Source organism: Pleurodeles waltl, chromosome 5 (genome assembly GCF_031143425.1).
Source record: "Pleurodeles waltl isolate 20211129_DDA chromosome 5, aPleWal1.hap1.20221129, whole genome shotgun sequence".
Lineage (NCBI taxonomy): Eukaryota > Metazoa > Chordata > Amphibia > Caudata > Salamandridae > Pleurodeles > Pleurodeles waltl.
The window spans coordinates 1,343,970,535-1,343,998,316 of record NC_090444.1 but is presented as its reverse complement, the minus strand read 5'-3'; the positions used below and the strand labels follow the sequence as shown (position 1 = coordinate 1,343,998,316).

Sequence of the window (27,782 nt, the reverse complement as noted above, 5' to 3'; positions counted from 1 at the left end):
TTCTTGTCAGATAAAGAATGCAAGAGCTCACCAGAGTTCCTGCGCATCTCCCTCTTCGACTTCTGCCAAGGATCGACCGCTGACTGCTCCAGGACGCCTGCAAAACCACAACAAAGTAGCAAGACGACTACCAGCAACATTGTAGCACCTAATCCTGCTGGCTTTCTCAACTGTTTCCTGGGGGTGCATGCTCTGAGGGCTGTCTGCTTTCACCCTGCACTGGAAGCCAAGAAGAAATCTCCTGTGGGTTGACAGAATCTTCCTCCTGCTAACGCAGGCACCAAACTTCTGCATCACCAGTCCTCTGGGTCCCCTCTCATCTTGACGAGCGTGGTCCCTGGAACACAGAAGCTGGATCCAAGTGACCGCAACAGTCCAGTGGTCCTTCTGTCCAAATTTGGTGGAGGTAAGTCCTTGCCTTCCCACGCCAGACAGTAATCCTTTGTACTGCGTGGTCTGCAGCTGCTCAGGCTTCTGTGCACTTTTGCGAGGAATCCTTTGTGCACAGCATAGCCCAGGTCCCCAGCACTCCGTCCTGCATTGCTCAACTCACTGAGTTGACCATCGGCTTTGTGGGACCCTCTTTTGTAGTGTTGAGACGACCCCCGTTCTCAGATTTCTTGAACGCCTGTTCAAGTGCTTCTGCGGGTACTGCCTGCTTCTGTGTGGGCTCTCTGTGCTGCTGAGCGCCCCTCTGTCTCCTCCTCCATGGGGCGACCTCTCCTGGTCCTTCCTGGGCCCGGGCAGCACCGATTTTCCTCAACCGTGACTCTTGCAGCAAGCAAGGCTTGTTTGCGGTCTTTCTGCGTGGAAACAACTCAGCGTCCTCCAGCGCGCCATTGTTGCAGAATATTCAGCTTCTTCCACCCGGAGGCAAACCCTTTTGCACCTTCATCCGGGTGTTAGTGGGCTCCTGCCCCCCCGGACACTTTCGTGACTCTTGGACTTGATCCCCTTCCTTTACAGGTCCTCAGGTCCAGCAATCCGTCTTCAGTGCTTTGTAGTCAGTTGTTCTCTTTGCAGAATCTCCTATCACGACTTGTGTGTTTCTGGGAAGTAGGGTAACTTTACTCCTACTTTTCAGGGTCTTGGGGAGGGGTATCTTGGATACCCTTAGTGTTTTCTCACACTCCCAGCGACCCTCTACTCACTACACTAGGCCTGGGGTCCCTTCGTGGTTCACATTCCACTTTCAGAGTATATGGTTTGTGTTGCCCCAAGGCCTATTGCATCCTATTGTATTCTACAGTGTTTGTACTACTTCTCTAAATGTTTACTTACCTGATTTTGGTTTGTGTGTATATTTTGTGTATTTTACTTACATCCTAAGGGAGTATATCCTCTGAAATATTTTTGCCACATTGTCACTAAAATAAAGTATCTTTATTTTTAGTATCTGAGTATTGTGATTCTTATGATATAGTACTATATGATATAAGTGGTTTAGTAGGAGCTTTTCATGTCTCCTAGTTCAGCCTAAGCTACTCTGCTATAGCTACCTCTATCAGCCTAAGCTGCTAGAACACTACTAATCTACTAATAAGGGATAACTGGACCTGGCACTAGGTGTAAGTACCAGCAGGTACCCACTATAAGCCAGGCCAGCCTCCTACACTCCTATGTTAAGTCTGACTGCTCTGTGCCAAGCTACCAGAGGGTGAGCACAGGTTAAATTACAGTGCATAACTGACTTACCCTGACTAGAGTGGTGGTCCTTACATGGAGAGGGTGCATTCACTTGCCAACTAGAGACCCTATTGTTGGGACAAGACAATACCAACTTTCTAAGAGTGGAAGTTTCAGAATTGTGACTTACCAATAGAGTTTTAAATTACAATTCTTTGGACACCAAACTCAACATTCCTACTGGCTCTGAATTTAATGTTAAATGTAGTAAGCCAACCCAATGTATTCCTATGGGAGAGGTAGGCTTTGCAGTAGTGAAGACCAATTTAAGAGTTTCGCATACCCAACTTTTGAAATACACTGCACCCTGCCCTATGGGCTATTTGGGACCTACCGTAGGAGTGACATGCATAAAAAAAAATTAAAAAAAGAAGGCTTAGACCTGGTAAAAGATGTATTTTGCCATGTCGAAATGGCAGTTTAAAACTGCACACATGGGCTACAATGACAGGCCTGAGATAGGTGTAAATGGCTACTTAAGTGGGTTGCACAATCCGTGCTGCATCTCACTAGTAGCATTTGATTTGCAGGCTCTGGGTACATGCAGCACACCTTTCCTAGGGACTTATAAGTAAAGTAAATGTGTCAATTGGGTGCAAGCCATTTCACCAGTTTTAAAGGAGATAGCACATGTACTTTATCATGGCTTAGCAGTGGTAAAGTGCACAGTCTTAAGGCCAACAAAAACAACATCAGCAAAAATGGAGCTGTAGGTCAAAAAGATTGGGGGAGACTGCCCTAAGGCTGAGACAGCTAATAATCAAGAAACTGGAAAGCACCACTAGTTTCAGACATCAATCTCAGATTGAAGAAGGCTTGTCATACTGAAAGAGTGTAGACAGATTTCTCAGAATCTGGGACCATTAAACTATGTAGGTGACAGGTGATGCATGTGATGGTTGTCTTCGGTTTTAAAGTCAGCCAAGTAAACTGCATGTCAGTAGTCAAGTGTTCTGACTTTTTATTCACTAGGGGATGTCAAACTACAGATCAGAAAGCGTAACAGGCACCCTATACAATCAGTTTCCTTAGAATTGTGGTTGACGTTTTGGAAAGTTGTAATATGCAGTCCAGTATGAGAAGCAATGTACTGCCCACAAACACTGTGAAAATATGTTCTTACTCCAGAATACGTTTCAGTAAATCGTTGTAGCTATTTAGTAGTAGAGAGACAGCACCAATTGACCATATCCTCTCTCCCGGAGTTAAAGCCTTAATTAGCCTTCAAACCAATGATGCTAGCATAGATACATCAGACTGTTCAGTTTATATTTTTACCGCTTATGAAGAAAACATGTAATTGGAATTGGAATTTATGTTCACTTCTTGGCACATTGTCAAATTTCCCTCTAGTGGGTGAGTTACTGACATGATTCCTTGTGTAATGTAAGCAGAGTGATGATTTTGTTTGTCTTTCAAAATAAATATTTCACAGGAAAGATTGTAAGTTCAATTCATTTTAAAGTCATCCAGGTCATCAAGGTTCATGGTTCATTTAGAAAAAGACAGGTAGGGTACCCCAGTGCTTCACAGCTGCAGAGAAGGCAAGTGCACACCAACACAAGACAACAATATGCACATACATACATCCCTAGGTTTGCTATATTGTACTGAGTATCACATGTAGCACTATCTGTGATACAGATGAGGAGACTCACACAATCACCAAATGCAGATCCATCCCTGGAGATGTCTGCACTCCAACCAAATGAAAACAGAATAAGCCCAATAGATAACACCCAGTGTACTGAAAATCTGTACCACAATATCAGATCCAAATAAGCACTACCAACCTACATAAAAGTAGTATACCAAAAGCTCTAGGGATCATGGAAGGGGGTTTAATTCCATCAAATGACCAGAGCTTGATGTTAATTCTCCCTGCACAAGTTCACCCCTTGGAGAATTGAATCCTCTTCATGGCAATAGCAGCTTGAATAGGAGGATGAGTTTTGTAGGTCTAGCAACCAACCTGGGATACAACAATGATCAACAAGGCTATGTCCTATTTCTTCATAAATTATTATTGACAGAGGCATTTGACAAACATGGGTATACTGCACAGCTTACGATTGTTATAAAAGTGAATGTGGAGGTGGCATCAGCGGTTACTCGCTTAGGTGAAAAAAACACCTTCTTTGCCTCATCAGAACTTAATAACGAGAGTAAGGACGTTTAAGGCTGCAAAATATTGTTAGCAAGGACATACTGATGTTGCATAAAAATTATTACTCACCACAAGATCTCTGGAGAGAACCTGTAAATTAACTGGGAAGACGTTTATCCCTCAGATACAGTAAGGAAACAGACCTGGGGCTCAAATTGGGATTCTGCAGCATGACTAATGTTTTTGTTACTTTCATGTTAATGTTTATGTTTATGTTGCCACATAGGCTCTTATTATCTTAATGAGAATACTGAATTTCGAGTGGCAGAATCGCCTGCGGTGTGGGAGACTGAGTATGACCCACTACAGGTGGCACCTGTCACTCCAATCCGGGTTCTGCTCCGGCAAACTAGCAGTGTCTCATCTCTACCCCAGGGCAGCAGAAAGCATGACATAACTGGTTTCTCAAGGAAGCCGTGGTCACTCAGGTCTCACCCGTTTCTCTCAGTTACATTAGTGTCACATACACAATGACAAACAGAGGCAGTATGTTTCAATAATGCTTTAATAAAGCGACTGCACCTTAGATAGCAAAGCGTGGACTGCAATAACCAGGATGATACAGCATGACAAGATTACAATTGTGACAAGGAGAGTAAAACATAAATAATGCTACCATATTGTCACAAGAGTCAACAGACTAATTCCTACCTAAGCTATGATAGACCACAGCGTGTTAAGCTCTAATTCTGCCCTTCAGGTTCCCATGGGAAGACATAATTCCCCATACCTGAGCAAAGGCCTGACGTCTGTAAAGACAGCTGTAGCGAAGCAATCGGCAGTCAGCATACAGTCGTGGTTCTATGGCTGGAATCTCCCTCTAACGTGTAAGGGACAGGGAAGTGTTTTTATAATAAAACAGCTGATGTTCTGTAGAAAATGTCCCTATGTAAGGATGTGTATTTTCTATGAATGTCACAGACTAAACTTATTCCACGTTCACCGCCAACCTATCTTGCTGCAGCCTTGGAAGAAGCACAGAGTGAGGAAGAATGTTTTGTTTGAGAACAGAATGCTGGCCTAGGCAAAAACAGTTAGATAGAGAGAAATAAAAAGACTGTAAAAGTTGCTATCATAACAATAATAAAGCAAAGCCGAATAAAATATATCTAGGTTAAACTGCACAGCGGCAGGCCTAGTATGTTAAAATAATGTGCGTGAAGCTATAACTAAAATGGCTACACAACAATGTAGACAATGCATCCCCAGTTCCTTAAAAATAGTTGGTTGTTGGAGCAAAGATTCTCACTCTTCATGCTTATGGTGAGATATGTTGGAGAAAAAGAGGCTTTTTGACCCGTCTTGGACCCAGAAAAAAGACTTAATACTGATAAGGTGGTGCTGAGAAGTGTGTAGAAAAACATGCTGTTGAAGCAAACAAGGCCAATGCCATGTTTATTCTCTACACAAAAAAAGATGAACAATCCAGATAGAGAGGGTGGAAAAGACTCATGCAGAGCTGTAAACTGGCACCTACCCACTACAATATACTCCTAAATAATGTTGAGAATTGTGTTAGAGTGCCCAATGGGCAACAGTAATCAAGTAAAAGTTTATTATATCCAAATGATACAGTACTGTTTTTCTAGAACAAATTATCACCAGCTTCCAGATGCCTTTCAATAGTATTGTGGCCATAGACAATTAGAAACCAATGATTTTCACACAAGGTATCATAGCGAGCAGGCAATATATTGAAAAAACAAAAACAATTCACACTATATAGGATTAATTGGCAAATGGTGGAGAGATATGACTATGTGGACCTCTGTTTAAGCGGTAAAGGCTCATAAGCATCACGTCACAAAAATTAAATCCCAACCTGGCAAAAACAGCTAGATTGATCAGTTCTTGAAGCAGAAGCATGGCGGTAGCCACCAAGACCCACTCCCAGTGGGGGAAGAGGGTGGGAAACCATGATTGTTCCTCATGAAAGCAAAGACATTTCTGCAATAAAAATGGCAAGACAAGTGTTTAGCCGTTTTTTATCTGACTAGGCAGGAGGGCGATGAATTACTTTATGTAATCCATTTATATCCAGTCTTCACTGCCCAGGGGGTTATGAATATCACAACCAATGGCAGATGGTATTATGTAATTAGGACCACAACATGTATATAGAGTAAAAACACTTGCAAATGTCTTCCGTTCCTACAATACTTGCAATTATATAACCAACATATGAAAATAAACTGGCATAAATCAAGATACATAAATCATAACCATTACACTGATCACATAAATAAAAAAGAATCATATTTTAGCTATATGTTACAATATTTACTGGCATACATGCACACAGCATATGATAATACATGACATGTAATAACAATTTTGCACAAACTTAAAGCAAGTCAGCATCTTAGTAACAAGAGGCAAGTACAATAGCAATGCACGACCTTGGAAAAGGCAAGGCATTTCTGAAAAAGCTAGAAAATATGTTTATTACCAGCAAGGAGGTCTGCAGAAGCTGATGAGCTAGATACTGCTTGCGCTGTGGATTGTGGTTCTGTAGTGCATCCTCCAAAGGCATCTGCAGAGTATTCCGAAATTTAGCATGAATGGTGATGAAAACACTGCAGTAAGTGCAAGGTTATTCCACAAATAGCAACACAGAGTACAATGGAATTATGACCTGGAGCCGCACATAAATCAAGTCTGGTGATGGCTGGCCATGTAGTATTATCATTTAGGGCCAAGAGTTATGACATGGAGACTTGCCCATCTGTGCACTGTGACAGCAACTCACTGCATCATGTTATTAATTACCTTCCAATGTGCCAAGGATTATACAGTCTGGACCCTCATTAGCTTGGCACCAAATGTATGACTTATTAAATTTACCTACGCCTGAAGTCATGTTCTGGACCTACTTCAAGTACCATTGCTGAAAATTCTCTCCAGTGGCTTCTTCTCATACCTAATACCTAATACCTTAACTGAGTGACCTTCTATAGGGCATAGGCTTGCAACGGTTGGTGCTCTCATCCTTCTCATTCCTGATGACCTTTTAACCCCTGATGCAGTCGAAATGCTGCTGAATCTCATACAGCTACTTCCTTGGGTCATACAATCTTCTACTTGATTTTTTTGTTATTGACTAGTCTCATTATTTTAGGAGTCCTGAGTCAGCTGATTTTTACCTCTATATAATCTCTTCTTACTTTGTCACTTGCCCACCATGTGACCACTTTTTTGAGAACTAGCTTTTGTGATTGGGCATTTATATGTTTATGTGAATAAAATGTTTATTTTGTAATTCTCTCATAAATGTTTGAGATTAAGGGTGGAGGTATGTACAACTCAATGCATTACTGGCTTAAATGGTGATCCAGTGATTAATCAAGTTACTGACACACAAGTCAATTATAAGCTATTATTCTTGTTACTGCTTTACTTTCATAATATTCTTTGGTGAAGTATGAGATAGTCCTGGTTAAGTGTGACCGATATCCTCTCCTTAGCATCTGTGAAGACAATCTTATGAAAATCATGCTAGCCTAAATTTCAGTCCAGCTATGGATGCTCTTGTGCAGCCCATACACATTTGTGAGAACTTGCAATGACGTGAAAAACTGTTCCTCTATGCACAATAATTAATGTAATGGCATCATAAAGGGGTCACCAATGCTGCTCCCAAATACTTTGTTAGCCACCTGGCCTACTGTGAAGCACTCAAATTAGCAGTAGTTACCTGACATTTTGTGTAGTTCTCCAAATTTATAGTCAGGACCTGGCTTACTGAGCCTACGTTTGAATGATTACATATACTGGTAACAACCTATCCTATGATGTTAGCACCCCACTATATAAAGCCACCATTTCTGTATTTTATTTTCTGCCTAGGGTGTTCAAAACTGTCAATGTTATTCAATCAGGTGTTTAAGGTACAAAAAAGAGTTTATCAAAGGATATATTCAAACACACCTCAATCATTAAATAATGTATACCTAGGCACATACCCCTCCTCACTGAACTAAGTTCTATTAACAGTTAAACAGATCCCAAAAATTTAAAAAAGGCCTGAGATTCATTTATAGTTGTGATACTTTACTTATTCAAATAAAAGGTAATCAACAGTAACCAAAATCGTTCAACCAAAGACTAATAATTCAGTATCCCAAAGAAAAACTATATATGAGCGACAATAGTTAAGTTGTCCATGTTTATTCATCATTTTCAAACACAGAGGGGGCTGAAGGTCCATCAAAAAAGAGTCAAATGTGCTGTACCTTTCTATCCCGCTTCCTAAATTGTCATTAAGCTGGGTATCTATGGTTAACACATGCTAGGAATATAAGTGTAACAGTGCTGAATATCCGTATGATTTGCTTTCTGAAAACACAAGTTAAGTCTTTAGTTTGTTACAAAAACAATATAAGTGAATATTAGACAAAATCAAAATACTGTCTAAGAAGTTAATTATTTTGTTTTTCACAGTTGACTGGAGGCTGAAAAAGTGTTGTCAGGATTGACCTTGATGGCAATGAGAATGTTGAGAACATCTTCAGGACAGGAATGAAAGAAGTTTGTTAATGTGCTCCTTTGCGGTCGACTATAGGATCAACTATGAGTTGAGAATCCCCCTTATATACCCCTTATATGGCGGCCGCTGCGAGGCAGTGGTAGCGACCCTTGACCCCAGGGTAGGTCACTCCCCTGCCCTCGCGGCGCCACCAGATCCTCTGTGCCTGCCCTCTGCTCTGTTGCTGTGCTGACTGTCCCCCAGAGTGTCTGCCTTTTTCCCCTGTGTGTGATCACGTCCCCTTTTGCTTTTTTGTATCCCAGAGTGCCTGCTTTCCCCGTGTGACCACGCTCCCCTTGCCTTCTGTATCCCTGAGTGCCTGCTTTCCCCGTTGTGATCGCGCTCCCCTTGCTTTTTGTATCCCTGTCTGCCTGCTGCCCCTCGTGCCCCCGCCGTCCCCCCCCGTCCTTCCGCCGCTTTTTTGTCGTTGTTCTCTCGCTTCTCTGGCTTTTTGTACCTCTTCTAGGTACTTTTCTGCTTTTTTGGGCCTCCTCGCCTCCCCGAGGCCCTTCGCCGATTTTTCCCGCTCTTTTTTCCCCCCTACCCGCCCTCCTCCCGCCTCCCAGCTGTCCCCGCCTCCCCGGCTACCCCTTATATGGCGGCCGCGCAGCGGACGCGCGCAGCGGGCGCGCCTAAGGCAAGCCCGTCTGCGCCCGTCCGCGCCTGGACCGCGCCCAGCGCCCGAACCCCTGGCCCCGCCCCCCCCGCCTGACCTACGACTCCGCCTTCCTCGCCAACCTCAACCCCGGCCGCACGCCGGGCTGCTACCGCGCCACCCCGAAACGTACCCTCGGACCCTTCACCTGCAGAAACTGCCGCCTCACCTGCCTCCGGACCCACTCCGCTCCCGCCAAGAACTACTCCCCCGGAAATAACCTCCACTGCATCCTGGTCAACACCCGATCCATCCACAGGCACGCCATCGAACTGTGGAACCTCATCAACTCTACGAACCCGGACATCGCCGTCCTCACCGAGACCTGGATGAACCCCACCTCGGCACCCGACATCGCCATAGCCATCCCCGACGGCTACAAAATCATCCGGAAAGACCGCACCAACCGCATCGGAGGAGGCATCGCCATCGCACACAAAAACTCCATCCGCATCTCGACCGACACCGACAACTCACTCCCCGACGCCGAACACCTCCACTTCACGATCCACAGCGACCCCAAAACCACCCTCAGAGGCACCCTCCTGTACAGACCACCAGGACCTCGCACCAAGTTCAGCGAAGACATCGCAGACTTCGTCAACCCTCACGCACTCTCATCCACCAACTACATCCTCCTAGGAGACCTCAACTTTCACCTGGAGAACCTCACCGACAACAACACCACCGCCTTACTGGCCAACCTCGCCAACCTGGGACTGAATCAGCTAGTCAACACCCCCACCCACTACGCCGGACACACGCTCGACCCCATCTTCTCCTCCAGCAAACACATCACCTTCAGCCACACCACCGAACTCACCTGGTCGGACCACAGCTGCGTCCACTTCATCTTCAAGAAGACCACCGTGCTCCACCACACCCAGCAACCACCAAGAAGACACTGGAATCGTATCACCACGGAACAGCTCGCATCAACCCTCTCCCAGAACCAACCCACCAGCACCACCGACCCCAACGTAGCCGCCAACAACCTCACAAACTGGATCTCCGACTGCGCCAACCTCCTCGCCCCCCTGAAGACTCAAGCCAGCACCAACAACCACAAGAAAAACTCCTGGTTCACCCCCGACCTCAAGAACTCCAAGAAAGAATGCAGCGCCCGCGAGAAGACGTGGCGCCTTAACCAGACCGAAGAGAACATGTCAGCTCTCAAGGACGCCACCCGCCAACACCACCAACACCTCCGCGCCGCACGAAAAACAGCCTACCGGAGCAGACTTGACAACAACGCCCACAACAGCAAGGAACTATTTGGCATCGTCAAAGAGCTCTCCAACCCGGAAGCAGAAAACAACTCCATCCCTCCCTCACAGGACCTCTGCGACTCCCTCGCAAGCTTCTTCCACCACAAGATCACCGACATATACAACAGCTTCCCGACCGCCGACACGAGCCCCCCCCCCGGAACCCGCCACCGACACCACCACCATCCTCACCTGGAACCCTACCACCACCGAGGAGACCACCCGCGTAATGAACTCGATCCACTCCGGATCCCCATCGGACCCCTGCCCGCACCACATCTACAACAAGGCCGACGACATCATCGCACCGCACCTCCGAGACGTCATCAACGCCTCCCTCACCGCCGCCACCTTCCCGGAAAGCTGGAAACACGCAGAGCTCAACGCCCTCTTAAAGAAACCTACAGCAGACCCCACCGAACTCAAGAACTTCCGGCCCATCTCTCTCCTGCCGTTCCCTGCCAAAGTGATTGAGAAAATCGTCAACGCTCAACTCACCAACGCCCTGGAAATCAACGACTCCCTCGACCCCACACAGTTCGGTTTCAGGGCCAACCACAGCACCGAAACCGCCCTCATCGCAGCCACAGACGACATCAGAGCCCTGACCGACAAGGGAGAGACCGTGGCCCTCATACTCCTGGACCTCTCTGCAGCCTTCGACACGGTCTGCCACCGCACCCTGATACGCCGCCTCAGTAACGCCGGCATCAGAGGCAAGGCCCTTGAATGGATCATCTCCTTCCTCTCCAGAAGGACTCCGAGAGTCCGCCTGCCCCCCTTCAGATCCACAGCCACGGAGATCATCTGCGGCGTACCTCAAGGATCCTCCCTCAGCCCCACTCTCTTCAACGTCTACATGACCCCCCTGGCGAACATCGCACGCAAACACGGACTCAACCTTATCTCATACGCCGACGACACCCAGCTCATCTTATCCCTCACCAACAACCCCACATCAGCCAGGACCAAACTACATAAAGGAATGAAGGAAGTGGCGAACTGGATGACAGACAGCCGTCTGAAACTGAACACAGACAAGACGGAGGTCCTCATCCTCGGCCCCACTCCCACCGCATGGGACGACTCCTGGTGGCCCCCCGCCCTACGCAGCACTCCCCAAACCACCGACCACGTGCGCAACCTCGGCTTCATCCTGGACTCCTCCCTCACCATGACCAGACAGGTGAACTCAGTGACCTCAGCATGCTTCAACACCCTCCGCATGCTCCGCAAGATCTTCCGCTGGATCCCCACCGACACCAGGAAGACCGTCACCCACGCCCTCGTCACCAGCCGCTTGGACTACGGGAACACCCTGTACGCCGGCATCGCCACCAAGCTGCAGAGGAAACTCCAACGGATCCAGAACGCTGCCGCAAGACTCATCCTGGACATCCCTCGCCACCACCACATTTCCGGACACCTGAAAAAACTCCATTGGCTACCCGTCAACAAGCGGATCACCTTCCGACTACTCACCCATGCACACAAAGCCCTTCACAACCTTGGACCCAAACTCATCAACAACCGCTTCTCCTTCTACACCCCTTCGCGCACTCTGCGCTCCACCGGACAGGCCCTGGCAGCCGTACCCCGCATCCGCAAAGCCACCGCCGGAGGAAGATCCTTCTCTTTCCTGGCAGCGAAGACCTGGAACTCTCTGCCCAGCCACCTTCGCGCCATACCTGACCACCTCTCCTTCAGAAGGCAGCTCAAGACCTGGCTCTTCGAGCACTGACCCCCCCCCCCCCCCCAGCGCCTTGAGACCCTTGATGGGTGAGTAGCGCGCTTTATAAATGCGATTGATTGATTGATTGATTGAATTTCCGTTCTCTCTAGCCAATGGTTTTGACTGGAAGCCACACCCTGTCCATTATTTTGCACACCATGCCACCTCAGTTTGGACCCAGTCATATGCGAATCAGTCTCGATCCTGCACCATTAGGACCAGGCCAGCCCAGACTGCCAGGTCCTCTTTGAATCTGAACACAAGCAATCCAAGACAGGTTTCACCTTATTAGGCTTTTCAGTCCACTGAGATGAACTCACACATTCTATCCATGCATATGGCCTGGGTCAAAACAGTGTGGCATGGAATACAAAGTAATGATGGGCTGGGATGCAGCTCAGAGTAATACCAGTAGCAGAGATTAATTCAAGTATTCCATACATCTTTTCTGTATACTTAAGTTTGAGAGAGGCAGCAGGGGCTGGGTTTGATATGGGCCTGTAGCAAATCTGTATTTTCTGTATGGGCTATTTGGATTTTACTGTCTTTTTCTAGACCTTATTTTTGCTGGTTTTCTAACTCTGCAAACTTTTAGTCCTGCTAATCACCAGGAAAGTACCAGTGCTTCCCTTTTAAACATAGTTACATTGGATTATCCCTGATTGGCATGTTTAACTTGCCTGCTAGACCCTAGTCTATGGTATGGAAGTTATACTGTGTGCTATAAAGTTAAATGCCACCTTTAAACCGCAGCACCTGTTGTGCCATCCACGAATGGCCATATCAAATGGGGTTTTACTCCTATCCTGTGTAGTCTGGCTGCAGCAGCCAAAAACCTGCTGTCACGCTTGTCAAAATAACCCTTTTGAAAGGTGGGTACTCTGCTTTTAAATATTAATAAGTATCCCCTGAGAACACCTTGTCGCCCACAAGGTAGGGTGCCTAATATTTCAAAGTAGGGCTTGTGCAAAATTAAATCTGGCATGTTCCTCCAATGACTAGCCCCCAAAATGTATTTCCAATGGCAGGACTGTAAATGGATGCCTGAAAATGCCAGTATAGACTATAAACATGAATCTATAACCCTTGATTGGAAATAACTAAACTAGTTACTCAAAAATATTTTACTATCAATATATCAATGTTTATTAAAAAAAAATAAAAAAACTTTTACAAAGTTACCCTTTTGTCTGCCTGAAGTTCCCAGAGGCTAGTTTGCATTAGCCTCTAGCAGATTCCCAAAAAGTACTTCCCCTTCAGGAAGTGTGAAAACTGCTCCCAGACAAATGAATGGCTTGGGTAAGGTGACAGGCTGGCTGGGTACTGGGCATTTGACCGCTATCAGCCCAGGAAGGACACCTGGGGTGGCCCCAGGAATTTCATTAACTTGAAAGAGAAAGAGGTGAGAACTGCCCATTCATAACCTAATGCAAGGAGAGACTAAGAAAGGAAAGCTCTTGTCCTCAAGGTCAACATTAGCCAGGCTGGATCTGAATCCAGTTGAAAGGAAGCTACCCCTCTAACTGGTTTGGAGAGGACATATAGGACTGCTCAAATCTCTAGCCATACCTCTAGGTGGACAGTAGAACTCTGCAGACGGGGGGAAGAGGTTGCCCATCTTGGATTTTATAAGTGAGGGAATCCTGTGGGATTGTTGGCAGTAGGGCAAACGGGAACTGCTGAGAAAGTGTTAACCTTTACCTCACTGGTAAGGAAGGAGCCAGGAAACCCTTCCACCGATTAGTTAGTGCCAACCATAAATGTGGTATCCTGTGGTACCCTCCTCAAAACACTTTCTGGTCAAGTGGAAGATCAGAAGAGGACTGGACCTGCTGCCTGTGACCTGACAGCAGCCTGAAGGACTACACTTGCTCCCTCGTGTGCCGAGGACAAAGAAGTGGACTCCAAGAGTCAGTTAGCAGCAATTCTTTTCTGCAAGTTGTCTTTTTTTCTGAAGTGATCCCTTAACCAATACCAACTGTACTTGGAAATGACATTGCTGATGTCCTTGCGCTAGTGAGTCCTGGCCCTCAAGTGCTGCCCTGGAGATCCAGAGAGCCATAGAAATAACCCTAATGATCTGGTCCAGGAATCATGAGAGTTGGGAAGATTTTTTACTTCCTCAGGAACTGTCTGGTGGACCTTGCAGAAGAAGTGTCCACTTTTGATGCAGCTACACCGGATACTGCTTCAGATTTATTCTGCTAGAGGGCTCTGAGCTACATAAAAAAGGCTAAGTCAGAAGGTAAGTCTTTGACCCAGACAAACACACTTGGAGTATTGGAGTCACACTCAATGATGCCATTTGAAATCTCATCAGTGATGTCATAATTAATGTAATTTAACCTGTCAAAACTTATGTAATATGTGAGGTCATAAGCAGTGCTCACAATTGTCTTGGGACAACTTGAGGGGGATTGGTGGAGCAAGGATTCTAAAGTTTCCATTCTGGGCTGCACTTGAAGTCATGAGGCTGTTAATAGTGTTATGTAGCCCACTCTTGCCTTCTTGAATCCTCTGCAAGGACTACTCACCTGGCATGCTTCCCAAACAGAATCCAATTTGTTAGTAGGTTGTTAAATAACATGATAAAGGAACTTTAGTTTGTGACCAAACGCTGCCCAAGCAGTAACGGGTTATTTGCAGGCAATTTACCCAATTATTGAAACAGTTACAACTTGCTAGCAAGGTTTGCCTCAAAATAGAGCTCATTTTCATACAGTAGTTTCTTACAAAAAGAAGTTTCTTCTCATGCATATATTTTACAATTTACTTTCAAACATTGTAGTGTAAGTCTACATGACACTAATTTGGTGTTTAGGTTACTTTATAATACCAAAAGACAGCACTGGTGTTGTATGTGCAACCTGCTAATATCTGCTACCTTGTGGAGTAAATATGTTAAAAAGGACAGCCAAGCCTCACAATCTGAGATTTTACTGATATGGCTAAGTGTTGCTAATACTCAAACCCATCTTGGCATCCTGCACCCAAATATGAGGTGTCACATGTTTTATTTTCTTCTGCTGGCCTGTATTTGCTGGTTTCTCTGCTCCAGCAAGGGATGTCTAATTCAGATGAGCAGTGGGCTGCCTTCAAATAGTGTCCTGATCATCTATAATTGAAAATGAATCCTTCTTCCTCCCCAGCCTTTCTTTCATATTCCCAGCCATGTATTGCTTAGACCGGTGCCTGGCTGTACCCAGAGGCAAGTACTCCACCAGTACAGGTTTCCACAGCATTTCTTTCATCAGCTGGGTGAGGTGCTCCACCTCGCTGGACTACAAATTAGGCAGGCTGATCTTTGCCTGCACTTTGAATTGAACAGATCTCTTTATTCTAGCCAGCACACCCAGTTTCAGGACCACTGAATGTGTGAATTACTTTAAATTCAGTTTGTGGTGTTCATATAAACACACAGTACTGGTCCTAAATGAGTCGCAAATAAATAATTTCAACCTTCTTCCTGGGTATCAAGACCAGGCACCATTCTTGACACTTTCATAGGCTTTTCCTAATTTGTTCAAATTTAATATATTTGAATACATATTTTGTTTTGTTGAATCCCCATAACTTTCATTTCCATGTAATAATTTTATTGATAAATGTTGAAAATGGCCCTTTCTGCAGGGTTATCCCTAACGTTTTGCCCTCCTCCTCCTAGTTTTCAGACCACCTTTTTGTTGGTTTTGAGAGTCTTGGCACTTTACCACTGTTAATCAGTGCTAAAGTATATGTGCTCTCTCCCCTAAAACATGGCATGGTTGGCTTACACCTGTTTGGCATATTTAATGTATCTGTTAGTCCCTTCTAAAGTGGTATAGCATATACCCAGGGCCTGTAAATTAGTCCTGGCTATTACAGGTACAGGCATAGATTACACCACCCACAGAAGTAGCCTTTCAAACCCATCTCAAGCCCTCCACTGCAGTGCCTGTGTGCGCAGTTTACTGTCACCTTAACTTGGTATTTCAAACTACTTGCCAAGGCCTTAACTCACCTTTTACTACACCCAAGTCACCCCAAAGGTAGGCCTTCAACAGCCCTAAGGGCAGGGTGTTGTGGAGATAAAAGGTAGGGCATGTGCTTTTATGTTTTATATGCCCTCGTAGTGACAAACGGCCTGTTTAGTTTTTCACTACTGTGAGGGCTGCTCCTCTCATAGGCTAGCATTGAGAATTCCCTTATTTAATTTTAAGTGGTAATTTATTATCTGAAAGGGTAGTGTTGGCATGCGTGGCATGGTAGTGAAAAATCCGGTTTACTGGTATAGTTGGATTTTGCATTACTATTTTAGAAATGCCACTTTTAGAAAGAGTTTAAAACTCTAGGTGCTTTGCAGCCTGACACCAATCCATGTCTACGGCAGAGTGACAGTTACTCTTTATCCATACTTTCCAGACAGCCACCACACAGGAAGTGCTGGATGCGACAGGAGAGGCATCTCCAATCCATCTGCATACTGACAGTCTCCTTGGGCTGGGAAAATGAGAGGTTTTTCACACTTTACATATCAATAGGCTGCACCCAGCCATCACACCAAGGGTCGATTTACCCCCTACTGATGTCTGGAGCCAGGGCTGGGTTCAAAGAGGTCTGTGTACACTTGAAAGCGTTTCTTTTAAGTGACCCCTTACGTCAAAGACATTTTTGAGTATAAGTACAGTGGCCCTTACCCCATATTTTTCAGAGCACTTTTGGAAGTGGGACTAAGCCTCTCTCAGGAGGACTGTTGCACTGCTCAAGGACTCATCTGAAATGCTCTTCTGCTGTTGCCCTGCTACTGGCTGGGTGGCCTAAAGGACTTGCTGGATTGCTTTTCTATTGTTGCCCTGTTGTCAGCTGCTCCCTGGCTCTGTTCTGCAAGGACCCTACAGGAGGTACCAGGAGAGATAGCCATCAGGACTGTTAGACTGGTTGTGCTGGTCTACCTGCCTACTGCTGCCTGCCTTGTGCCCCCCCTACCAAATGTTCTCCCAGGTCCCAAGTGTTTGGCGAGCCTTGGTTCCTGCCCCTGCAATTATATAGCATGGTAAGTGCTTTATATCAATACTATAATTATGCCACTAGTGCATGGTGAGCACTCTGCATTCTCCCTTTTCTAGCACATGGGGAGCGCTGTTTGTGTGTCCTCTGGGGCCGTGACAGACTGCCCCCATGCATTTAAGCATAGTGTGAAGGACCAGCCTCCTTACTCTCCAGTGCATGTGAGGCACTGTATAAGTTTCTGATCCCCAGCACAGGTCAGTGCTTAACCAAAAGGAACATCAGGATTACAGCACACGTGCAACCTCAAGGGAATAACCCAACCAGCACGAATGCAGCAGGTTGCCTCAGCAAAAACAAAGCTTACACTAATGGCTGTCATGCACCCTCTTCCCAAGGACTTCGGCCAAGCCGACTGAAGATTCCTCACACCCACGGGCCAGGTACACTACACTGCTGAAGTGCCACTGAGGACAGCCCTTTTGTAAGGAGGACACTTCCACTGCCTTTCTGAGCCTCTCCCTTCGACAAACGCGGGCCCCATGAGCGAGGCCACAGCTTCTGTGCTTCCCTCTGCTGCACTGTGGACAGCTTCCTTTCACCATTTCGTAACGCGGGGGACCAAGTGCGGCCTCCCCTCCATCATTCACATTGTGTGTGCCCCCCCCTCATTTTGGACCGACCTGGGGGGAACTGATTCCATCATAGCCTTACAGGAAGAAACCTCGATGAGGTCATCGAGAGCGGTAAGACATTGCCGCTAGAAACATGCTTTATTTTTGAGAGTTGGAGATTACTGTAATGCAGGTAATAGGTGTGCAGGGGACCCTCTGACTTATGTATAGAACCTCAAATACTATGTAAAGCTTAGTAGAAGCACCAGTATGCTGTACCCTACGTGTTATAATAGGGAGTGATCGTTGTGCTTTCCCTGCAAATTGGTCTTTATGTCTAGCAAGATATTACATTCCTGTGGAAGCTATCAATCCCAGGAATGTAAAGTGCCATTTCTGTACTTTTTCTGCTTCATCTATGGTGACAATTTATTCCTGCATCGTGTGCAAAAATGCTCACTCATATAGACTGATTTTCTGGCCTTACATTAGCAGAATGCTGAATCCTATTGTAGTACTTACATGCAATGCCTTCTAATTAGGATTCCTATTGTTTTGTTTCATGCATAATATATTTTATATCTTTTATATAATCCTACGTGAAATCTCTTTTGTGGTATGTTTATTGTGTTTCTGTGCTAGTGTGTTGCATAAACGCTTTAGACATTGCCTCTGGTGATAAGCCCGAGTGCTCTGTGCCAAGCTACTGGGGGTGAGCACAGGTTAGCTTTGGTGTGTAACTTACTTCCCCTGACTAGAGTGGTGGGTTCTACCTGACTTCGGTGCATACCCTAGTCAATCAAAAACCCATTTCTAACAAAAACCAAACTTTATTTCTATTGTTTGATAAATTCTCTAATGGATTTTGAGCCTAACACTCTTCTTATTGGGGAAATATGAAAAAGCATATCATATCTGCAATAAAGAAACAATTCAGTTCATTTAGCCAGGAGGATAAAAAACAGATTACTGCATATGTATTTAAATTATAATTGTTTTCACTTGAAACAGTCCCATGGAAGTTCTCATCTTATATAACGAGAAAAATCAAAGCATGAGAGTAGAATATAGCGATGGCAAGGAGATGGGGAAGTGGGCACCTTATGGTAACCTGATGGCTCAGGATGGTTTAGGCTCACCCTCAAGATAGTGAATTGTAATTATGTTCTTACATCTGCTGGCTAGTTGGTCTATACAAATATTTTGCTCCCAGGTGACCTCAGTCTGTAGACACATCCTTCCAACAGAACTTTCAGTAAGCTGGAATGTGTGCAGATCTTCCTGCATCCAAGTCAGCTTTTCCTGGCCGACCCAGTCCAGCATGCAGGAAAGCGCTCCATCTCTGTTGAGGCCTCAGAGGAAAGGCTACTTAGACTTGGGCCCAGTTTGGAAGTATAGCAGCAACCCTGCAAAGATTCCACACCTGGTCCCGTTTTCACTTTTTTCTTACACTAATGTAAAGGCCTTCTCTTTTTCTTCTACTTTCCTACGATTTCTTGGTCATCAAGAAAGATAATCGGTGAAGGTTCATATAAACAGATGTATAACTAATGCAACACAATTGTTTCCATTCAGGAGACTTCGACTTTGTAACAGATTATCTACAACACCCAATTCCTCTAGCTATTAATGATCCTTTTCAGATGTTTGACATCATCACCTATCTACAAACTAAATGTTCCACCTGACTTTTTCTAGCTCTCACACCAGTGATTAGGGATGTTTCAAAATGCAAAGTGCTAATGTTTGTATGCATTCACTCATAATCAAATAAGTAATAAAAGATAACACATGGTGGCTGGTTATGTGACAAACTGTACATAACATGGTGTACATTGGCATTCTGCTTTTGTAGTTTACTGTAATACATTGAAAGTGTAATCAGGGTATGCAATGAATAGATTTGCAATCATGGTTTTCAGAGTTCTTGGTCATCATGAAATTATTAGCTGGCTGAGATCAAAAGGTCCTTCCTACCCAGCGTTTGTCAGATGAATTTTGACTTTTGACCTTGTGGGCACTGTAGGAGCTTCATTTAACTGACTGCTGACCCACTACTAAGACTTCACACCCTCAACTGCCAAGGGGGCATTAGTGGACATTGCAGTGGATGCTTCTGTTGTCGCACAAACCGCCTGCTCCCATTCACTGCTTGTTCCCTCTTGATGAGCACTGAGGCAACGCCACAGTTATGTACAACACTTTACAAAATCCAAATATTAGGAAATAGTTAATCGCACAAGTAAAAATAGGCCAAACAGACTAAGTACAGTAGTGTGAATTCACATGTTTTATGCATACTGATTAGAAGAGATACAGCAATTGTATGCAGCAATGAAGGAATCATACCCACCACCAAATAAATCTATCACAGCAGAAGAGTCCACTTTTGCAGGAGAAGCTGTGGGTACAGGAGGGGGGGCTGCAAATGCATCGACTAGAATAAACACAAATTGGGATGAAAATTCATGTGAATATAAATATTTTGCTTTGATGATATATTATTTATAAAAATGTGTATCACAATGCTGCAACCAACATACTAAAAGTAAAGGAAGCTAAAAGCAAGTCAACATTTATTAATAGTGAGATCAGTGATATTGATTCCCCAGTTGCCTTTTCAATCAATGTAGTGCAGACAGAAGTCTGGATACATGGAATTATTTGTGAAGTCATGATTAGTTAATTGCAGTGGCAGATAAGCACATAAATGCAAAATAGACTAGGGAGACTTTATGCAGTGTGTAATGTGTCTCTTAAGCTTCAAACACTGAATCGTTTTTCTGGTATGAATTAAAGCTAAAAATAAGTTTACAAGAGTACAAAGGGTCTGTGTGTTTTCAATCTGGCGCTCACACTTTTTAAATGTGGAGTTCTTCAATACTACAACCATCATAATATTTGAAAGAAAATGACGTGACATGTAGAACCACCACTCACCGGACAGCAGATCAGCAGTGAGAGAACTCTCAGCCAAAGGAGAAACCCCATGGGAAGCAGATGAAAAAGCATCTTTCAAAAAACAAGGGCAAATCATTGGCAAATAATGTTTCATTTCTTGCGAGATAAAGCAGCAAACACAAGCCATGCAATTGAAACATTAAACTGAGAGGGTGTGATTTGTTACCTGAATCAAGTAGATCAATGTGAGGTGCAGTGTCAGACTTGGGAGCTGTAGGTACTTCTGATACAGAGTCAAATAAATCTACAACAAGATCAATAATGTGTTTATTTTCAGAAAGCCTCAGCAAATATTCTGAGGTTAGAAAATGTAAATGGTGGCCATTGTCACTTCAAGTATTTCACGACAGACATGAACATGCAATTAAAGAAGAAGGTACAATAATTTGACAAGCCAGAATTAAAATCACCTAGATGGAAATTATGCAAAATAATTTACCACCAAATATATCTAGAGCAGGAGCAGTGGTGGTGGAAGTGGTGGTGGAGGCAGATGTGGTGGCGGTTGTGGTAGTAGTAGTAGTAGCAGTAGTGGCTGCAGCAGGAAGAGGAGGAGGAGGAGAAGGAGTAGTTGCAAGAGCCGGAGAGGCTGTGCTAGTTGTAGGGGTAACTACAGGAACACTGGTCTCAGTTGGCTTCATAGCAAAAAGGTCCAGCTCAGAAGCAGTCTCTGCACTACCTTCAGATGGGGCAAAGGGGTCTTGTAGAAAGGGAAGTAAAGAATATACAGGATCAGTAAGCAGGACATCAGTGAGACCATTCACAACTATGGCCAATATATGTTGTACAAGTACACAATACAAATGTACTCCCCAAATCTAACATTCATCACACCTCCCTCGACAAGCCAGTCTCAAATTTTGAGACAATAAGAACTATGTCTCTTTTCCAATTATGCACAAATATTTTCTCAATAATTTATACACCTCACACCAATCTTGTAACTTAACAATAACGAATTTTAAAGAGACAGACTGACTGTGAAAGAAAAACTGAGTTCAAGTCCTGCCATATTAGCCACCCTTATCATTTTTTAGCTATTCAACATCAAGTAAACAAAATGAGGGGCATACAAGTGGCAGACATTGTACAACTACTCACAACTGTGATTATCAATTAAAAGGTGTCTACCTAAGACTCTAACAAAGAGAAAAAAAACTTCCCAACATAAAACCCACCATTTCCTGAACATGCATCAAGAGCTGCTGCAACAGGGACGGGGGTAGCTGGTGCTGCTGCCCCTTCAGGTGCTGCAGGGGTTTCACCAGGAGAAGCTGCAAAGGCATCTAGAGTGCAGTTTTTAAAATAACAGAAATTAAAAGATGAAAAAAGAGCGAAAATATAGAAAAGGTATCAAAACAAGTTGATCTTCCTTATACAACATGAGTTACCTTTTGACGTGTTCATTGAAGAAACTAAATTCCACTTTTCATATTCATCATTGTATGTTAGTTTTACATTGATTTAGTTTGTGAAAAGGAACTACATCAATGTACAAAGGTAAGTGTTCTCATTGTATAAGGTCAGAGAAGCATGTTTATGTGGTACTACAAATAAACTGTATGGAACTAACAACATTTTACACACCAGATGTCAATCAAATTCTAAAAGTTCAATATTAGTCAAACAAACTGTATGAACCGCAGTGATTTTGCACAATGCTGCCTTTCTTATCTCATGTGCTAAGAATGATCAATGGTTCAAAGTAACTCATTTTATCTTACAAATTGATAGATAAAAAGCACACAATCTCACAGGACAGATGGAAATGAGTTCAAATGTATCATTTTGACTAGTCTAAACTCCCTACTTAGAAACAATTTAGGTATTTGAGTTAACCTATTGCAGTGGTTGGTACACTTATTCAATTTTTATCAAATACGATAAAGCAGCCTAAAATCAAAAATTACTTCAGTGCACTTTTGTAGTGCATATCATCGAGTTGAACTTTCACCTTTTTGAATAATCCTAACATCTTGGGATCAGTACTTGCAAGGTATTTTCCTTAATTCCTTAATAGCTGACCAGATCACCACCTTGCTACTAACTAAATACAAATCCAGAGCTGGGGTCAGGACAGAGGGAGCTACTTTAAATGTTTCCATGACACCTACTGCGTAATGGTTGACGATGAACCCTGCAAGCAGATATTGCATGATGTAGCATAAACATTCAACGCTGTACATCATCATAAACTGTTGAGTGTTTGAATCCATAATAGGCTTCTGCAACCACATCATTCATTGGTTCACCAATAAGCAGTAATAATTGAGAACCATACTGCCTCTAATACAGTCTCCCCCAAGACTATTTTAGCACCATTTGTTTTTAATTGCCAACTAAAACCAAACTGTACTTGATTCTTGAGACACAGTACACTAGTATGCCGATGGCAGACAATTATATGTAAAGACATAATCCATCAATGACATAATTAACTCCAGATTCTGTCTCCGGAGTATTCTGCAGCTGATTACAAATATTTCCCTGTCCCGCTAAATACCCCTCCTCTTCACAAAAATCATCCTGCTCACTACTAAGCATGAGACAAATTTGATATAGCACTCTTGGACAACTTTAAAATTTGATGGAGTTCCATACAAAAATAAGGTATGATTTAATTGCCACTAACTTACATGCAACTGTGATGTCATACAGACATAGGGCTGCATGTGTGATGTTATAAGTAAATAATAAAGAGCAAAAAGTGCAAGTCTATTGATTCAGCTTAGGACAGTTGCCCTGAAAAAAGAAATTGAACTTCAGCACCACACAAATTAAACACACAAACATCCCCAAGGTAAAGGCACTGCAATTCCTCTATGGTACATTTCCACTGGGGTTCTGCAGAAGAGTAAATGACAAGGGCACTGGTCTTATTTGGAAAAATGTTTACAAAATTCAAAGCAACATTTGGATAATAGATCACCTGAGGGACAGCTGTTCACACCTTTAACAGCCTGCACTTCAGGGATCCACACAGCTGAAGGCAATAGACTATGTAGTGATGTTAAAAGTGTACAAATCTTTCCAGGAGGGGCCCAGCCATGTAGTGTGAAGTAATTGCCAGCTCAGGTCAAAGAAGCGGTTTGTGAACAAGTGCTGTATCTTACAACTTCTTGAGAATCAATACCACATCGCAGTGCAATAAACATGTTTTTAACTAAAAACCAACTGGATGGGGCAAAACTATAAACGAATAATACCCATGCTCATTTGTGTTCAAAGCAATTGTGCTTAAAAAAATAAAATTGTCTGTTCGTAAAAGGCGTTTATGAGTAAAGGTTCATTGACATTTACTGCAGCTATGGACATTTTGACAAAAAGTGGCTAAAGCTGACAGACCAGTTAGCTCCATGTCTCTGGAACACAACTTTCTCATTACTGGACTATTTTTTTTATCATGTGTTTTATTCCAATCGGTTTAAACCTCAAGTAAAACAATACTACAATAACATGAACGCACTCAAGTATTAACCGAAGCACAAAATCACAAACAATATGTATTTGTTGCAGCTACATCTATGTATATTTTAAGGTTGAACTGCTTGGGCAGTGGATACCTATTTAGATAATATCTACCCAGTCCCACATACCCATTTACAGACAGGAGATGAACTGTGTGTCTGAATCACGTTTTGCCTGCTACGCTAACAACACTCCTAAATCAGTAAACCATGCTTAACCCATCAAAGATGCCAAAACAACAATGTAGGAGTGAGTCTGTCGGCCACACTAGCTTGAGGCTTGTATCAATCAATATCAACAGAGCATTAGTGGCAAGTCTCTAGAAAAGATTACTAGGTCAGCTGCAAAATCAGTGAAGCCAACACAAAGTTTAGAAAGGTAAGTTCAAATGGGAAATTGGAGTATCCCGAAATGAAGTTGGAGGATCCAGAATTATATCAACAGCCAAAACCCAGGAATAATAAACGAAAGACAAGTGCAGTATATATTAATTTCCATTTGTACAACAGATAGAATGCTGTAAATAGCATAAATTTCCAAAAGGAGGGAACACAACATATGCGTACGGAAGACATTCTGGACTATATCCAATGTAAAAACAGAAAATGCATAAGTAGGTAGGAGAGAAGAATGTAGGAATTTCAACAGTTAACTCCTTTAGAATCGCCTTATTCCAGGAACAAGATAAAAACTTGGCTATCATTCACTGATGATCTATTGCCAGGAAACTTTAATTTAAGAGATCGGAGACAAATTCCACAAAGAATTGCTTGTTTCATAAGAATCGGCCTACACCAGTCAAAGTAATATCTGCAAATCAAATCTAACTTGGATCACATTTTAAATATTAGGAAACAATGAGACAAATTACTCAGAAGTGATTGTCGCTGAATTTTAACAATGGATTTCAAAGTGATTGTTTAAAAATAACACACAACAGGGAACACACCCTTTAGCTATCTAAACTTATTTTGGTTTTAAAGGATTATACAACAAACCAAAAAGCAAAAATAAGAGTATGTGGGGAGACCAGGTGTTGACACTTAAAGGGTCCGTTGGTCCTGGTCCTTTCCGCAGGGTCACCACCAAACGTTTTGACTTCACGCCTTCTGTTTTCTCAACCCATTTTTTTGTCTTTTAGGGCTCTCTGCTTTTTATCACTGGTAACCAGTGCTGAAGTGCCTGTGTGCTCTCTCCTTTAAACATGGTAAAATTGTCTTACATCCAATTGGCACATTTAGGGGCATATTTATACTCTGTTTGCGCCGAATGTGCGTCAAAAGTTTTGACGCACAATCGGCGCAAACCCTGCCCCATATTTATACTTTGATGTCCGACCCCGCGGGCGTCAAAATTCCACCATGTGTGTTATTTTTTGGAAGGGGGAACCAGCCTTGCGTTAATTATATGCAAGGTAGGCGTTCCCTTCCAAAAAATGACTTTAAGGCCTGTGCCCGTTATTTATACTCTGACGTCATTTTGACGCACAGGAGGGGGCAGGCCTTAAAAAACGTGATGGGCGCCGTTTTTTCACGCCTGGGTCAGGGCAGGCGTTAAGGACCTGTGGGCTCGGAAGGAGCCCAGAGGTGCCCTCCCCTGCCCCCCAGGGACACCCCCTGCCACCCTTGCCCACCCCAGGAGGACACCCAAGGATGGAGGGACCCATCCCAGGGAAGGAAAGGTAAGTTCGGGTAAGTATTTTTTTCCCGATTTTTTTTGTGGCATAGGGGGGCCTGATTTGGGCCCCCCTACATGCCACTAAGCCCAATGACCATGCCCAGGGGACATAACTACTTACTAAGACAGGAGTCATGTCAATGGAGGTTGGGCGTCAAAAATAAATGGCGCAAATCCGGTTTGAGGCCTGAATTTTGCCTCAGACCTGACTTGCACCGTTTTATGACGCACAACCCCCATTTTCCCATACGCCGGCGCTGCCAGGTGTGAGTCATTTTTTTTTACGCACACCAGTCCGCAGTGCCGGCTAACGTCATTCCATTAAAAAGGCGCCCGCATGGCACGTTGGAATGGCGTTAGCCGGCGGTCAAATTTTTGACGCACAACTGCGTTGCCGCAGTTGTGCGTCAAAAAGGATAAATATGGGCCTTAATGTACATACACGCCACTCAAAGTGGGAGTGTAGGTACCTAGGCCCTATAAATTAAATACTACTAGTGGACCTACAGAACTTACTGTGCCACCTACTTAAGTAGCCCTTTAAAACATGTCTCAGGCCGGTGTGCAGTTTCAAACTGCCATTTCAACTTGGCCAAATCAACATTTTGCCAACATAAAAGACAATTTTGAATACACAAATGTCACCGACTAGCGTCGGCCCTAAATAGCCCATAAGGTAGGGTGCATTGTATTTAAAAAGTTGGACATGTATTTTTAAGTTTTACATGTCCTGTTAGTGAAAAACTTACAAATTCGTTTTATCACTACTGTGAGGCCTACCTCTCCCATACGATCACACTGGGTTGCCTTATTTCATTTAATAGCTTTTGCTTGGGGCAGGCAGGAATGTCATGTTTACTATCTGGAGAATTGTGATTTAAATCCCTCTTTAAGGATAAAGTAGGATTTTAGGTCATGATTCGGAAAATTCAACTTTTCAAAAAGCCAGCATTTTCTTGACCTAACCATTTGTTGCCTGCAGCCTGCTTCCTGGGTTGCATACCTAGGTGTAATTGGCAGTAAACCGTTGCACATTCCTCCCAGACAGTAGAGACAATAGAGGGCTTGGGCGTTGCCAGGATAGGCCATCCATGGCAGGGTGGGGTGCAAAGCTATGCACAGACCAACTTGCACTTTAAATACACTGCCTCAGCTATCACACAAAAACATTCTCACTAGCTTATTTCAACTGCTGACAGACTAGGACCAGGAAATTCTTAACACCTTTATGGGAGGGAAAACTCCAGAAGCTTCTCCCATTTCAAAATTAGCAAAAGGTATGAAAATTGGACACTCAGGACCACTCTTCAGTACACTCATGGCTGTATGGACACTACAGAAGAAGGACTGCCCAGCTGCCCTAGGCCTCCACTGTGTGCTTGAGGTCTGCCCTTCTGACTGAAAAGGAAGACTGGACCTGCTCCCTTCATCCCAGGCTGTTTGAATGACTCCAGGTGCATGTTAGCTGGCCTCTTATTACGAGATACAGGGACACTGTAAGAGGCTGGCCCTCTATGCACTGTGTAAAACTAGGCGCACTGTGCAGGGAGTCAAGACAATCACACGTTGGTTTCCGGGGGTAAAAATTAGACTACCTAATGCTCCAATTTTTAAGGTAGCGGTCGAGCAGTTAGGCTAATCCAGAAGATCTGCTAAGCCTTTGTTGTACTCACAAAACCAATCATGCAGCACACACACTCAATGAATAACTTGAGACAAGACTTTATAAAAATGCTTCAGAGTTTTATATAATGTTTAAGACCAAAATGGTTAAGATAAGTTTAGTACTTTTTGAGTTATGATTTTTCAAAGTTTAATAAAGTTCGTTTTTTTTTTTGCATAATTACGCACCATAGGAATCAATAGGCAGTCATTTTTAAAAATGCATTCAAACATTGTACAGCTGAGTTACCAGTCACTTCTTTTGCAGGATGGTCGATGCAGTCAGTGGGCATCTAGTCCCAGTTGGAGGGCCTCGGGCGCATCCCGGTTCCGGTGGGAGCAGAGCTGGAAAGTCTCTTGCCATAGGCAAAGGGCCACTTG

The 27,782-nt window shown here is 43.9% G+C and overlaps 1 protein-coding gene across 11 annotated transcripts in view; it reads right to left on the bottom strand.

The window, feature by feature from the left end:
- The window catches only part of SNAP91 (synaptosome associated protein 91), a 639,351-nt gene that overhangs the window by 157,213 nt on the left and 454,356 nt on the right, over window positions 1–27,782 (bottom strand). For 6 of the 11 annotated variants that reach the window (XM_069235597.1, XM_069235599.1, XM_069235602.1 and 3 more), the window contains 6 exons: window positions 21,773–21,880; window positions 21,034–21,294; window positions 20,761–20,838; window positions 20,574–20,645; window positions 19,987–20,070; window positions 6,303–6,386 (listed from right to left, as the gene is read on the bottom strand). In XM_069235597.1, coding sequence (XP_069091698.1) covers window positions 6,303–6,386; window positions 19,987–20,070; window positions 20,574–20,645; window positions 20,761–20,838; window positions 21,034–21,294; window positions 21,773–21,880 — 687 coding nt within the window. The remainder of the gene's footprint in view (window positions 1–6,302; window positions 6,387–19,986; window positions 20,071–20,573; window positions 20,646–20,760; window positions 20,839–21,033; window positions 21,295–21,772; window positions 21,881–27,782) is intronic. The other 5 variants (XM_069235603.1, XM_069235604.1, XM_069235605.1 and 2 more) reach the window with 2 other exon arrangements.